Source organism: Aureobasidium subglaciale, assembly GCF_000721755.1.
Source record: "Aureobasidium subglaciale EXF-2481 unplaced genomic scaffold scaffold_40, whole genome shotgun sequence".
Classification (NCBI taxonomy): Eukaryota; Fungi; Ascomycota; class Dothideomycetes; order Dothideales; family Saccotheciaceae; genus Aureobasidium; species Aureobasidium subglaciale.
Window position 1 is genome coordinate 135710 of NW_013566955.1, and position 13976 is coordinate 149685.

The 13976-nt window shown below is 42.8% G+C and overlaps 3 protein-coding genes across 3 annotated transcripts; 2 read left to right on the plus strand and 1 right to left on the minus strand.

Moving 5' to 3' along the window:
• Positions 1 to 3918: 3918 nt before the first annotated feature.
• Positions 3919 to 4298, plus strand: AUEXF2481DRAFT_9369 (uncharacterized protein; the record flags this gene model as incomplete). The annotated part of the gene is made up of 2 exons (XM_013483563.1): positions 3919 to 3923; positions 4094 to 4298. The coding sequence occupies 2 exons, from the start codon at positions 3919 to 3921 to the stop codon at positions 4296 to 4298; spliced, it is 210 nt and encodes a 69-aa protein (XP_013339017.1).
• Positions 4299 to 4965: 667 nt separating this feature from the next.
• On the plus strand, positions 4966 to 5630 carry AUEXF2481DRAFT_33900 (uncharacterized protein; the record flags this gene model as incomplete). The annotated part of the gene is made up of 4 exons (XM_013483571.1): positions 4966 to 4987; positions 5008 to 5048; positions 5085 to 5280; positions 5347 to 5630. The coding sequence occupies 4 exons, from the start codon at positions 4966 to 4968 to the stop codon at positions 5628 to 5630; spliced, it is 543 nt and encodes a 180-aa protein (XP_013339025.1).
• A 6950-nt stretch (positions 5631 to 12580) lies between these two features.
• AUEXF2481DRAFT_71223 (uncharacterized protein) lies at positions 12581 to 12784 on the minus strand (the record flags this gene model as incomplete). Its single annotated transcript, XM_013483587.1, has 1 exon — positions 12581 to 12784. A coding segment is annotated over one exon (204 nt), but the record flags the coding sequence as incomplete, so codon positions are not given.
• Positions 12785 to 13976: the final 1192 nt, after the last annotated feature.

Here is a 13976-nt window from a genome sequence, read left to right on the forward strand (position 1 = left end):
GCTCGTCTAACCATAGAATACTTTGCTGAGCGTCTCTACGTTAGACGGTAATCGCCGCCGCTAAGTTGGCCTTCTCTAACGCTTACTCTATTTGAAAGTCTTTATCGACGACTGAAAAGGCGTATGAACCAATCCAGGTATCTCCAGCCGCTGTTGTGTCGACTACTTTCACTTTCCTTACGCGGACCACTCCCTCCTTACTAGTTCTGGAGGCTAAGTGATACACGCCTCTGCCGCCAAGAATGATAATGACGTTTTAAACACCTCGATCACTAAACTCTTACGCGACTCTTGAGATTCCTAATGACGTTTCCAGCTCGTTTTCTGTACAGTCCGCGAGTAGACTAGCTTCTGTCTCGTTTATTACAAAATGCTCTAAGCTAATGTAGTGCTCGAATGGAAGCTTCTGTGCAGGCGCTGGATTAAGCAAAACTGGCACCTTATACGAATTTGCTAGCTCGAGAACCTATAATACTGTAGCTAAAGGTATCTCTAGTTGTAAGACGATGAGATCAGGCCATAGTGACGGTAGCGCTATAAAAAGCGAAGTAAGGACAGTTTCATTTGCTTCGGCGCAGATCATAATGCGATTCTATGCAGTTGCTTCTTCTATAATGATGAATGCTAAGCCCATCCCCTGGCCTGCTTCGATTTAGACGCCAGACATACGATCCCGTACTCTACTATGCCCCTTAGACTTATGTCACTATGAGAATCGTCGCTAACAGCTCCTATCTAGTAGACCGAAGCCGCTGCATTCGCGGGTGAATTATGTTGACGTCGTGACAGCTTCGCACATGCGACTGCCTAGTTCGCGCCTTTCCTACCTATGCTGATCGCGGGAATTAATGCTTTAAATGTTTCGCCAGCACTTAGAACACGAGGTTTATAGACAGCAATGTCTACATTAAGTGATCCGATAATAGTAATGATAGGTGGCATTGTTTGAGCAGGCCTTAACAAAGCACTATAACCGGCTTGCTTAGAAGATAATAAGTAGGGGCGGACTTCACTAGATAGGATATAACAAAAGCTTACTTGCACAACAATTCCACTTTTACATTACGCTGGTTTTTGTTCTTCCCGAAATGCCCTGAATTTGCGATTAACGCTTCGAGGCCATACATCCGATTAAAGAAGCAGTCGGTAAGCACGTCTCCGATCAGTAACGACTCATCGGCTCCCGAATCCTGCAGCCGATCGGATATCGCTTTAGTGGATCTGTGGGGTCCCATCGTAAGCCACTTCCGTTCCCTACACTTAGCGACGAGGGATGCCGATCGTATACTGCTACCGAAAAAGTGGTCCTCGATACCGAGAATGATTCCGACGTAAGTGCTAGTAGTAGCAAGCCTAGATATTTGATGGTGAGACTGTGTTCCGCTATTGTATAAAGCTGCGCCTTTCCCTTAATCACTCGCATCAGCTTAACATTACCCTGCTTTAGTCATTACACTTCTTCACTACGTTTTAGTAATCACACCAGCTTTTTCATATAACACCGTTAACCTGGCTTACAGCACCACACTAAAGTCCCTTTCTCCTAACATCCATGTTCCCAGTCTGACGTAGTTTGCAAACGACTCGACTTAAGAGATTGACAGGCCGACATAAACCGAGCATATCAAGTTCTTGATTTCTTCTGGTTTTCATAGCAGTACGTGTCGAAACTCACTATCGCCATTACATATGCTGACCAGCGTCTCGCAGTTGTGCTTACTAGTACGAATGGAGAGGCCGTGACGTTGTTAGTGAAAAATAAGTCAGAGCTAGTCAGCACAACCCGCAGACTTACGAACAAACTTAGACAACCGGATGTCACGATCACACTTAGATACGGTGGTCAGAGTACGAGAAATGTCATTGCAGAGACGTAGCTAGCAAAGGAAGCAGGTGCTGACTTTGCGCTCGTTCTTGTGCTAAGCTACTTTCACTTTATAATAAATGGAGATGCCATTATTAAATTCTTCGAGAAGGTGTGTCGCTCTCTGCTACGTACAACGTTTTCCCTAACTTAGCTTCTCTATAGCTCGCCGATATAACTCCCATTCCTATCCTAATGTATGACTTCTTTAGTGTCGTCGCCGGACTTAATGTCAACTCCGGCAGGCTCTCGAGGCTTAGTGCTCATCCTAACATCGTCGGCGTAAAGTTCACTTGTAGAGGTATCGCTAAAGTCGCTCGCATTCGTGCCTAGTTATCGCCGTCTAGAGCGACTGGCTTGTCCCTGCTCTCGCCACCGGCGCTACTAGTACCATCACCGGTGTTGCCAATCTATACCCGAAGTACTGCATCAACATCTACGACCTCTGGATACAAGGCAAGACAAAGGAAGCCGAGGCAGCTTAGCTCGAGCTAGTCAAGATAGAATAGGGCATTGCAAAAGGTGGGATTAATGGTACAAAGGGTTATTACGAAATTAAGAGGGTACTCGCTTAATAGCTGCCACTACTGGCGGCCGTATCCTAAGTTTATAGATGCGAAGAAGCAGGCATAGGTATTAGATACTATAAGTTCTTTAATAGACAAGGAAAAGACGATAGTATAGAGGATAGATAGAGCGTCAACTGCTTTATAGCTACGGCTACGTCAATTGTCCATAATCTCGACTTCAAGTTCCTCGCGCTGATTATATAAAGCCTACGTCTTATTAGCAATATTCTCTGCATTGCACTACAGGTTCTCAGCTGCGACGACTCCTCCGACCACGACGAGTCCACAATATACCTTCTCTTCCTTATATCTCTTATGCATACTGTGCAGCAAGTTGTGTTAACCAGCCTTACAGATTGACAGCGAAAACACCTCTAGGATAGGGTCCTTATAGATAGAGCCTAAGGTGCAGAGGAAGGCGGGCTTATGCGTGTCCTTTACAGCCAGTAGTTTCAGGATGGCCCATTAAGCAACAGCATAGCAACCTGTGACTTTAATTCGTAAGTCCAATTCTAGCTCTTCTATGGGCTACTCGACTAGTGTACTCGGGCCTACTCTGGCGGCGTTAAAAAGGACGACTTCGAGAGGTGTGCCTCCGAGTGCCTGGTCGACCTATGCGAGTGCCGAGGGAATGTCGCTTATCTTTAAGAGATCGATGGCGAGGCTCGAGATGTTAGCGGATTGCGTTGTAGCTCGGATGAATCGCGCATCTTGGCCGAGTCGTAACGGGTCGCGGGAGAGGAGGATGATACGCTCGAATCCGTACGTCGAAAAGGTGCGTACGACGTGACTGCCGATACTAGGGCCGCTACCTACCATAACGAGTGCGCCGCGACTTTCCGCCATCTTTGTCAAAACTATATAGGAAGGATCGTAGAAGAGAGAATGCCTGTCGTCAACTTGCCCGTACCCCGGGGATGCTGGATGGATAGATTGTCGGGGGCGTCGGGAACCTTAAAACAACCTAGTTCACCACTTTATCCTTCCTGCCGCTCTCTCTCTCCTTCTTACAAGACCGGATCGATGACCCCTCTACATTATGTAAAGGAGTGGCAGCGCATCTTATTATCAATTTAGATGTTAATGCAATGTATAGCTTCTAGCGGCGGAATCCTGCAAGCAGCATAAGGAGCATCACGATGCAACATAATTATCATCTTTTGCTAAGCCCTAACAATGCCCGCGATCGGAGCTATATGTAGGCAATTATTGAAAGCAACGCCCGCCTCCGCTAATTCCTGCTATTAGGGTATATACAAAGCCCTACTTACACCCTATACGCAGTTGTAACCGTACGATATATTGCACTTGTAGGTTTTGGTCGATTTCGCTAGCGACAGCGGGAATGCTGCTCTTCCAACGAATTCTCGACTCATTCTATAAGTGTAGGTCATTTCTCCTTTTACTACTCCCTACTCTATAGGACAAACACATTTAAGTACAAATCCTGGAATTACGTCGGGTTACAAGTCGAAGCTATTCAAAATGTCGTCTTCGTCAATAGTAGGTCGCATTCCTTACCCTTAAAGCAAGATTGATTTGCTAATGATCTCTATAAGCAGTCTATCGTCGAAGCTCCCATTAGCCTCCTCTAAGACCTTCTCTCGACTAGTGCTACGACAAGTACTAAGCTCTGCGCACTTTACCTTCATCGCATTAGCACCTACGATGCCCGTGGTCTTTTCCTCAATTCAGTACCGCTTCTCAACCCAAATCTTTTCGCCGAAGCTGCTGCGTCAGATGAGCGCCGTGCTAGTGGGAAGCTTCTTAGCAAGCTTAATGGTATACCATATACACTCAAAGACGGCTTCAAGTACCTCGGCATAACTGTTACGGCGGGCAGTCTAGCTTTCGCTAATCTCTAGCCTAACGAAAACGCCTTCGTTACGGAGAAGTTGGCTTAAGCTAGATGTGTAATGATTAGCAAGACCAATATGCCTCCTATAGCAGCTGGGGGTATGCAGCGTAGTGTGTATAGAAGGGCCGAATCTCCTTATAACATCTAATACCTGACCGCTGCATTCTCCTCTAGCTCATCCAATAGCGCTGCTACATCGACTGCCGCTTCTTTCGCCGCTTTTGCACTTGGGTTAGAGACAGTGTTAAGCGGAAGAAGCCCTGCGAGTAACAACGGGTTAGTTTGCTATACACCCTCTAGAGGCGTGATCAGTTGCAGAGGCCTATAGCCGTTATATGTTACCTGCGACGTAGTTGTACCTCTAACACGAACTGTAGAGGATATGTTAGCAGTGGTGGAAGTCGTTTCTCAGCCTGACCTAGAGAACATTAGCGACTTTTAGAGAGACTAACGTGTCGTACCTCTACTAAGCACCTCTAATCTTAATAGTAATCTTTCCGCACTTTGTAATGCTCGTTCGCTCGAAGGCAAGCGGCTTGCCGTGCCAAACATGTACACAAGAGGCACGTATGGTTTAAGATCTAATGTCCTATATGTGTCGGAAGAAGTTAAAGAAGTTTAGTCACGAGCTTAGGCAGATCTCATCAGCCTAGGGGCAATCTGCATTCAGGTCGATGATTTTCCACTTGTCTCTAGGTATGAAGATGACTCCATAGGCCAGCACAACAATGTTGTCGGCGCGCCGGCAGATTGGAATGTGAAAGAGAGATCCGAACTCATTTCTTACGCCTAGGATAACTTCCTGCTCCAGAACAAGGATGTGACGCTGGCAAGCTTAGGTGACGCCTCGCCAGACCTCATTTTCCCGCTCCCAACAGACTACGTACCACTTCGCTTTGCCGAGGTTAAGAATCTTATCAACTATCCCGCTTTAGCTAAATTCATCAAGGAAGGTAACCGAAGTGAGAGGTCGATCCACGACATTCCAGGTATGTCCGATGCTTTAAAAGCTCTTGAAGCATAACGAAAGCGCGATCTCGAAGATTAGAAGGCAGAACATAACTTCGACGCTGTCGTCTTCCCCGCTGCTAGTAATGCGGGTAAAGCAGATCTGGAACAGGATTCTACGTCCGCGGAACATGCTTTACTAAATGGTGTACGATACAGCAACGGCAACAGAGCTTTACGACACCTCGGCGTCCCTACTGTTAGTATGCCGATAGGAATTCTCGAAAGTAAGGATATTCCTGTTAATCTGACCTTATACTTAAGAGCAGGTGCTGATGCTGAATTGTTAAGCTTCGTATATGCTTATGAGCAGGGCAGTACACGACGTTAACCTCCGGGTTTGACACCTTCTTTGCTAACCGATTACATTAAGAGAGATAAGGGTACATTAGAATTTCCCACTTGCCCGTCTCGAATCTATTTAGATGTTATCGAAAAGGGCGTGATAGCTATCGGATTAAACTACAGACTCTAGGTTCGTAGTAAAATTTCACTATGTAATGTGCGTTTAGAAGCTTTCATCGATAGTGTCTTAATTAACAACAAATCCGTCTACGTAGACAGTGATGGACACTAGGTAGTAAAAGCGCCTTATCTTCCGTTTAAAACTGGACAGTACACGTACAAGATTTATAAAGGTATCAAGATTTTAGGCGATTATGTTATAATCGTTTTAATGGCACGTTCGTTCGACGGCGTAGTGAAAGGGGACATTATACTTATATCCGAGATAAGAGAGTAGCTCGCGCTTCCGACCATAATTCCAGTTATTTTTCTAGGACGAATAAATAAGTCGCGTAACGCTAACTGTAAAGGGCGAAGCTTTAGAGTAGGATACGGGCGGTGCCCGTACGGCATCCTTAGCGTCCGTACATTCTTAAGCGGAGTCCGCGTAGATAGATCCTCGTTCCTCCTCTTATCGAACCTATTAAATACTAAACTATACTAAGCGCCCGTATGTCACGGCGCTTGCCTACAAGTAAGCGTTGTGACGGCCAGGGTGGCCTACGCAGTGTTGTTACAAGAGTTGCAGTAGCTACGGGCCAGTTATAGAAGGCTAAACGAACGCTACAAGTGCCCCGGCCGCCTGGGTGACCCTGACAGGGTCACGTAAGTTACAGAACCGAGGTTCTGCTAGGGAATGGTTATATAGCCTATACCACTTCTATGTTTGTAGCTCTTCGAGCTACGTCCTATCATTAAACCTGCCTATCAGTTTTACTGCCTGACCGTAGATAGCCTATTAAATACTACTATACTCCGTGTAGCTGCTCCTTCTACTTTATACCTAACCTGCCCCTATAACATTACGTAGCTCCTACCTAAGGAATAGCTACCCGCCAGCCTATTACTATATTCTTAGAACGATCGATTCCCCCCTTCTCCGCCGAGAACCCTTAGGACCTATCTAACTATATTATAGAACACTCTAAGGAGTAGCTTCTATACTTCCGTAACTTAAATGCGCACTGTTATAGCTAACTATTCTTAGGAGAGAATAACTAGTTACGGGGTTAGACTCGTAAAGAGGAGTGTTAAGCGAAGTAAAGCAGGTTATATAGTAGTATATACTAAAGGGACTGTTAGAATAACTAATTAAGTTAAACGTAGGACTACCTAAGGTCGTCCTACCTACCTATATACTTAATAGATAATGAGTGTATATATATTGCTCTATATGCTCTATTATGCTCTATAAAGCAGAGCAGCAGAGTAGAGTAGAGTAGATGGCGTATTATATAGAGTGCTCTATTCCGCTAAGGTGCGGGGAACTATAGAGCAGGCTATATAACCCTGTCCGAGGCAGGATCGTAACACGCACCTCTCCTAAGTAGAAGAGTTCGCGTATAAAAAGAGTGTCCTATTAGATAAGGCCTAAGAGACTATTATAAGTAAGGACGCTATTATCTTATACTAAAAGGAGAATATTACTAAGCTAAACGCTTAGCTTATCCGCGCTTAGGTTAAGAAAGAGCGCGTAATTAATGCCGCTTAACCTGCTATACTACCTACCCGCCCTATCGCTAGTAGACTAGCTACTAAACCCCCGCTAGGTTATATAGAGAGAGAGACTCCGACTCTTGCTACCCTACCTTCCGAGTCTAGTCGTCCTAGTAAGAAGCTCCCTAACCCTAAAGTTTTTAAAGGCTAGAGACCCGACCTTCGCCGCTTCGTTTAATAAATTTACGGTAAGATAACTATAAACGCCGACCGATTCCCGACTACCTAGTCCCGCCTAATTTACGTAGCTAGCCGTCTAAAGGACGACGCCTATAACTTAATTTTGCCTAAAACCCTATATAGTGTCCCCTAGTTTATAGACTACTAACAACTTTTAAAATACTATTACGAACCCGTAATAAGGGCAGAGCACGAATGTCTTAGTAAAGAGAGCTGCTCTTATCACGTAGAAAGAGTTGCTTATAAGAGCAGGATTACGGCGCTACGAGAGCTGCTCCCTAGGAGTAAGACAGACGCTTACGTACATAATTATAGCAAGTATATAGGTTATAGTTATTACTAGTAGATAGGAGCCTCGTGCTTAACCTCTTTATTAAATACTAGTTATACCTTTACACCGTTCGTATAAACATCCTTAGACATTTACATTAGAATATACCTCGTGTACGACGACGAAGTATCGGACTTTAATATTTTAAGCACTAACTAGAGGTCTATTACTTATATCTGTACGAGACAGCACTCCGAAACCCCGACGATAAGGAATTCTAGTAATAGGAATCTCGGAACAAATAAGTGCTATATCGATTACCGGAAGCGGAGGAAACGAGGCTACCCTAACTTCCTTATTAGGAAGTGCCGGGTAAGCTAGGCTACTAAAGGTGTCTACGCCGGAGACGTTCGACGGGACCCTAGGACGATTAGAAGCATTCTAGCTGCAGGTTTAGCTGTACTTCTATTTTAATTAGGCCTAGTTTTAGGATAAGCCTAATAAGGTCTTATACGCCGCCTCCTTCTTACGCGGAAGAGCTAGAAAAGGATTTCGACTATATCTAAAAGACTAGCTAGACACCCGAAACGGAGGGAATCTAAAGACCGAAACTAGGAAAATCTTTTACGATTATAATAAGTTCGAAATTAAGCTTAACGATCTATACGGAATATCTAATAAGGAAAGCTATATAGACCGACATATACGCCGATTACGCTAGACTACTTCTGTCGCTACGTATGCTTTAGAGTTCTAGGGCTATATAGCCGATCTCGAGTAGAACGATGCCGCATTCCGTTTACAGTTCTACCTCGGACTAAAGGATACCGTTAAAATGGAGCTGTCTAGAAACACTAACATTAGGACACTCGCGGCAATAATTAACGCAGTAAAGGAGATCGATAAGAGGTTATAAGAATTACGACAGGATAGATTCTTCTACCTAGGATTTAAAAACTATTAGAAAGGAAAGTACGATAAAGATCCGTACGGACTATAACCTATAGAATTAGGAAATACCGCGACACGTAGTCGGAGCTAGAAGCGCTCGGGCGTTCGCTACTATCGCTGCTAGGAAGAAGGACATATAGCTAGGAACTGCAAAATGAATAAGGTTAGAAAAGAACTAAACCTAATAGATAGGATAACGTACTAGGAGTATAAGGACTTCCTCGATAAGACCTCCTAAGGAGAAACCCTAGTAATAAAAGATTATTAGACCGCGGCCTCTTAGCCTAATAACTTAAGAGGAAAGAGACCCTCGAACAGGTTATCTAAGGTAACGCCCGTAAGAGTACCTTAGTCTTAGATAGGCATCTCGAGGATGTCCTATAGAAAAGAGCTATTAGTAAGCTTAACCCTAGGAGACACGTTAAGAAAGTTAGGAACGACGGGGATAGGTTCTTCCGCTTCTAGCTCGTCTAACGCCGAGGCGGCTATACTGTCGGTACGGCGCTTAGCCTAACGGAGCTGTTTACGTAGGCGAATCTTCTTTATCCGCTTTTCCGTAAGACGCTATTAGTCCTAGGATAACTACTAAAGGATTATAACTTCTTCTTCTTCTAGCGACTCGATGTCGCGACGAAGCTTCTCTCGCGTATTACGTAACTTTTGCTACTAGGAATAAGATAGGGATGCATCGTAGCTCTTACGATTATGTTTAAGACACTCGGAACACTTAGAGAAACGAGGACCTATAATACACTTAGGGCGGGCTCCGCCCTTAACTACCTTCGCTATTCGGTAAGCGGTGTAGGGTGCTATTTTAATACCGTTCTATTCGACGTCGAGTATAAGTTCCTTCCGGCGGTTCGTAGAATTTCGTTTCTTCGAAAGCGTAGGGGGGGGAGCAAGAGAGGAAGACATCGTTAGAAGAGCGAAGGCTAGAAAGTAACGTAAGCTTATTAGGAAGCTTCTAGGACGGAAGCTAGCTAAAAGGGGGAATAATGTTACGAACCTATAATAAGGGCAGAGCACGAATGTCTTAGTAAAGAGAGCTGCTCTTATTACGTAGAAAGAGTTGCTTATAAGAGTAGGATTACAGCGCTACGAGAGCTGCTCCCTAGGAGTAAGATAGACGCTTACGTACATAATTATAGCAAGTATATAGGTTATAGTCATTACTAGTAGATAGGAGCCTTATACTTAACCTCTTTATTAAATACTAGTTATACCTTTACACCGTTCGTATAAATACCCTTAGACATTTATATTAGAATATACCTCGTATACGACGACGAAGTATCGGACTTTAACAAATACCTAGAATAAGCCTTCGGTAACCCTAACCGTATCTAGAATACTTAGAACCGTCTATATAACCTAAAATAGAAGAACTAGGACTTTAGTGTCTATTTCTCTAAGTTTTAGAGACTAGCACTAACCCTATAGATTAATTAATTAATTGATTTAATTAATTAGGCTACTTAGTTCTACGGCAAACCTATAAGCCGTCTCCTATTAGTTCTTCCTTCTTCGTCCCTATCTGTCCTTATTCTATTCTAGCTTCCCCTTTACGAATTTACCCTCGTAGAGTTATAAAATCTCCCCGTCTTATATAGGAAGCTTAATACTACTTTTACTACTAGGATATTTACTCTCTATTTCTCTCGCGGTCTATCGACTAGTTACCTAGTCTATAGATTAACCTAGGGGTTCTATCCCCCTAGGATATAAGATTAATCTCTCTACCTCTTTCCGATAACCTCCGTTATAGCTTAGCGCTCCTACTAAAGGAGAGGGCACTTATAAAGTATATAGGCGATTATCTCCCTTACTATCCTATACGTATAGCTCGCTATTTCTAATAGTCGCTTATAGAATAGGCAACTTTTTAGATGCGATTGCCCTATACGGCATTATACTAGTATAAAGGCCTCTTAAGACGTAAGGGCGTTATATAACTTTTCCGCGTATAACCCTAAAAGGGCCCTATCTAGTTTCTACGTATACTATCCTACCTTCCGAGGGTTTTCTAGCCGTAAGAATTGTCTCGTCCTAAAGTGTGTATCTAGGTTAGCTTAAAGGCCCTTCCTAGTAACTCTTAGCTCTATAGTCCTAATAGGTGCGCTATTCCTCTAGATGTACTATTAAGATACTATAAGTTTTAGAAGAGTTATTTTAGGGGGTCTCGCCTTATTCGTAACCTTAGGACGGTTAAAGAGGTTAGGAGGGTTAGAGGGTTTAAAGGGGTAAGAGTACTAGTAGAGGTCTACTTTATTAATAACCTCCTTTATACGTCTATCTACCTCCTCGTTCCCTTATAGCCCTTTATAGGCTAGGACCTACTATAGCCTTACCCTCCCCTCCCCTCTATTATATAGTACTAATATATATCTACGAATATACCTTACTATATACTAGCTGCCTAGATAGACTCCCTAGGTAATATATACTAGCGCCTACTTACTATCTATAACTATAGTCGTAGCCTTCGGCTTCGGGCGCTTCTTAGCTTATAGCGATAGCGCTACCTTAATAGCGAGTAGCTTTACGATAGTCGAGTTTAAGGTAGCTAGCTAGGGTACCTCCCTTTAGACTAGCGTTATAAGGGGGTTTTCTTATACTACTACTACCCCGACTCTCCTCTTTTCCCTTATAGCGTCCGTCTAGAATATCCTCTTAATCTCCGAGAGATTCCTTCTACTTATCTATTAGAGTATATTATCTTTAGTTAAGTCTACTCTATAGAATATATACTCTAGGATCCCTTAGAGCTATAGCTCCTATATAGCTAGTTCGACTATTTCTATTAGGCACTCTACTATAACCCCTATTACTAGTCCTAGCCTCTTAGCTACGAGGGCTATTAAGGAGATATATATCTTTAACTATATCTAGATCCTAGATAGCTAGTCGAAGAGGGGGTTTATTATAGGTACTATAAGGTACTTAATAAAGTAGTTCGCGACTCTCCTCTATAGTCTACTCTCTATATCTAGTAGCGACGCCTCCGCTTAAGTAATAAGGAAGGCCGCGGATTTAAATGCTAGCGTAATAGCTTATACGCTAATCCGTTATACCTTTTCTATATCCGCTAGCTATATAGTTAGGGCGTACTTTCCTAGTCCGTACTATACTAAGGCTCTATAGTCTATAATAGGCACTACTATAGAATTATATAGCTATTTAACCTATTTCGGTCTTACGCCTCGTAATCGTTAGATCGCGAGGTATTATTTTATTACCTTAGTAGTTACCCTTACGACGTGTCGGCTAAATGTTATATACTTATCGAAGGTTACTCCTAGGATCTTAACGTCCTCGCTTAAGGGGACGTTATAACTTTAGAACTAGAGGTGTAGGCTATACTATTCTACCTATTTAGTTTAGTATATAAAGTAGATAAGTCCAGTTTTCGATAGTTCGAAGGTAGCGCCGCTCTCTCTAGCTTACATCTCTGCCTTCGGAATAATAGTGTCTTAAAGAGCCTAGATGTTAGCGTCGGCGTCCGGTCTTATAACCTAGGGGGTATAATCGTCTACGAATCCGATAGCCCCTCCCTTATCGTCGATTAGCTATTTAACTAGGTTAGCGTTATAGAAGATATATAGGATAGGGGATAGGGGAGAACCTTACGGGATTCCTGCTTATACGATAAGGAGTATCTCGCTCTCGAATGTGTCTAGCGCGATAGTAGCTATCCTATTACTATAAAAATCCTAGATCTAGACCCTAAGCTTTTCCGGGATTCCTCGTTCTAATAGTCTCGCTTATAACACCGCCTTATTAACTCCGTTAAAGGCTCCTTATACGTTAAAGGTTAATAGTATAAGGACTAGCCCCTTCCGCTATACCGCGTAGATGCGTTTAACTAAAATGTTTAGCGCCTACTTATACGATCTCTTCTTCCTAGTACTAAAGTAGTTAACCGGAAGGAGGGAGTAGTGTTCGGCTATATATAATAGCCTATTAGCTACTACGGCCTCTAATCCTTTACTAATTATAGCTAGTAGGGATATAAGGCGAAAGGCCTTCGGTATAGTATAGTCTAGCTTTCCTAGTTTACGTAGCGGGATAATCCTCGCGTTCCTCTAGGTCTTCGGTAAGTGTCCGAGCTTAAGCGAGGCTCTATATAGAGCTATAATATTATCTTTAGCCTCTTCCTAGATGTTCCGCTATACTAGGAATAGGATGTCGTCTAGTCCTAGTACTTTATTTAGGCTAGATCGGAAGATAGCGGCTCTAACTTCCTTTAATGTAATCCTTTTATAGGGTACTATTAGGTAGGTATCCTAAACGCCGCCGTTGTCTCTAGACTCTAGGTCCGGTTAGAGTAGGAAGAAGGTATAGAGTATAACGTCCGCCTTCTCTTTATCTTACTCTACTAGTCCTCCCGGTCCTTAGAGAGCCGGAACTCCCCTAGACCTAGGTTCTAGTTAAGTAAACTTATTAGCCTTCTAGACATTCGCTATATCTCCTATAAACTCTACCTAGTATCTAGCCTTCTATTCTACTATCTAGGAGAAGTAATTCCTCTAGACGGTAAGTATCTAGCTATGTACTACTACGTAGTCCTAACCTCTTCGACGTCGCGTCGTCTCCTCGTTCCGAAAGGTAGATAAAGTGTTACGTATAGCTAATAGAGCTAGTATCTACTACCTCTTCCCTTTCGGATACGGCTTAGTATATAGGATGTTATCTTCTAGGATACTAGTTACTCCTTATATAAACCGTTCTACTAGGCCGTCTAGTTACTACTTAGTTTAGATTAATTAGATCTATAGGAGAAGGGATACTGCCTTTTAGATCTCGATCTAGTCTACTCGGCTATACGCCCTCCTCGGTTGCCGGACTGCCTTTATAGTCTAGCTTAGTTAGAACCTTAACTTAATAACTTAGTAATCGCCTCCGTATTTAGTGTCTAAGATCTTATACTACGTTACGGTAGCCTATAGACTAGGAGAGACTAGTACTAGGTCGATCGTTATCTAGTAAGATCCGTCGTTATAGGAATACGTAATAGTACCCTAATTCTAGAATCTAATGCTCTTTTAGAAGGTCCTAGTCTAAAAAAGTATTTAAAAAGTTTAGTCTAAAAAAGTATTCTAAAAAAGTATTCTAAAAAAGTATTTTAACTAACTTTAAGTAAGGTCTAAAAAAGTATTTAGTCTATTTTTACTAATAGCTTATAAATACTATATCTTAAAGTATATATATAAGAATAAGGCTATTAGAAATAGAGTCTAGTATCTAAATTAAAATAAAATATAGGTTAAAGTTTTT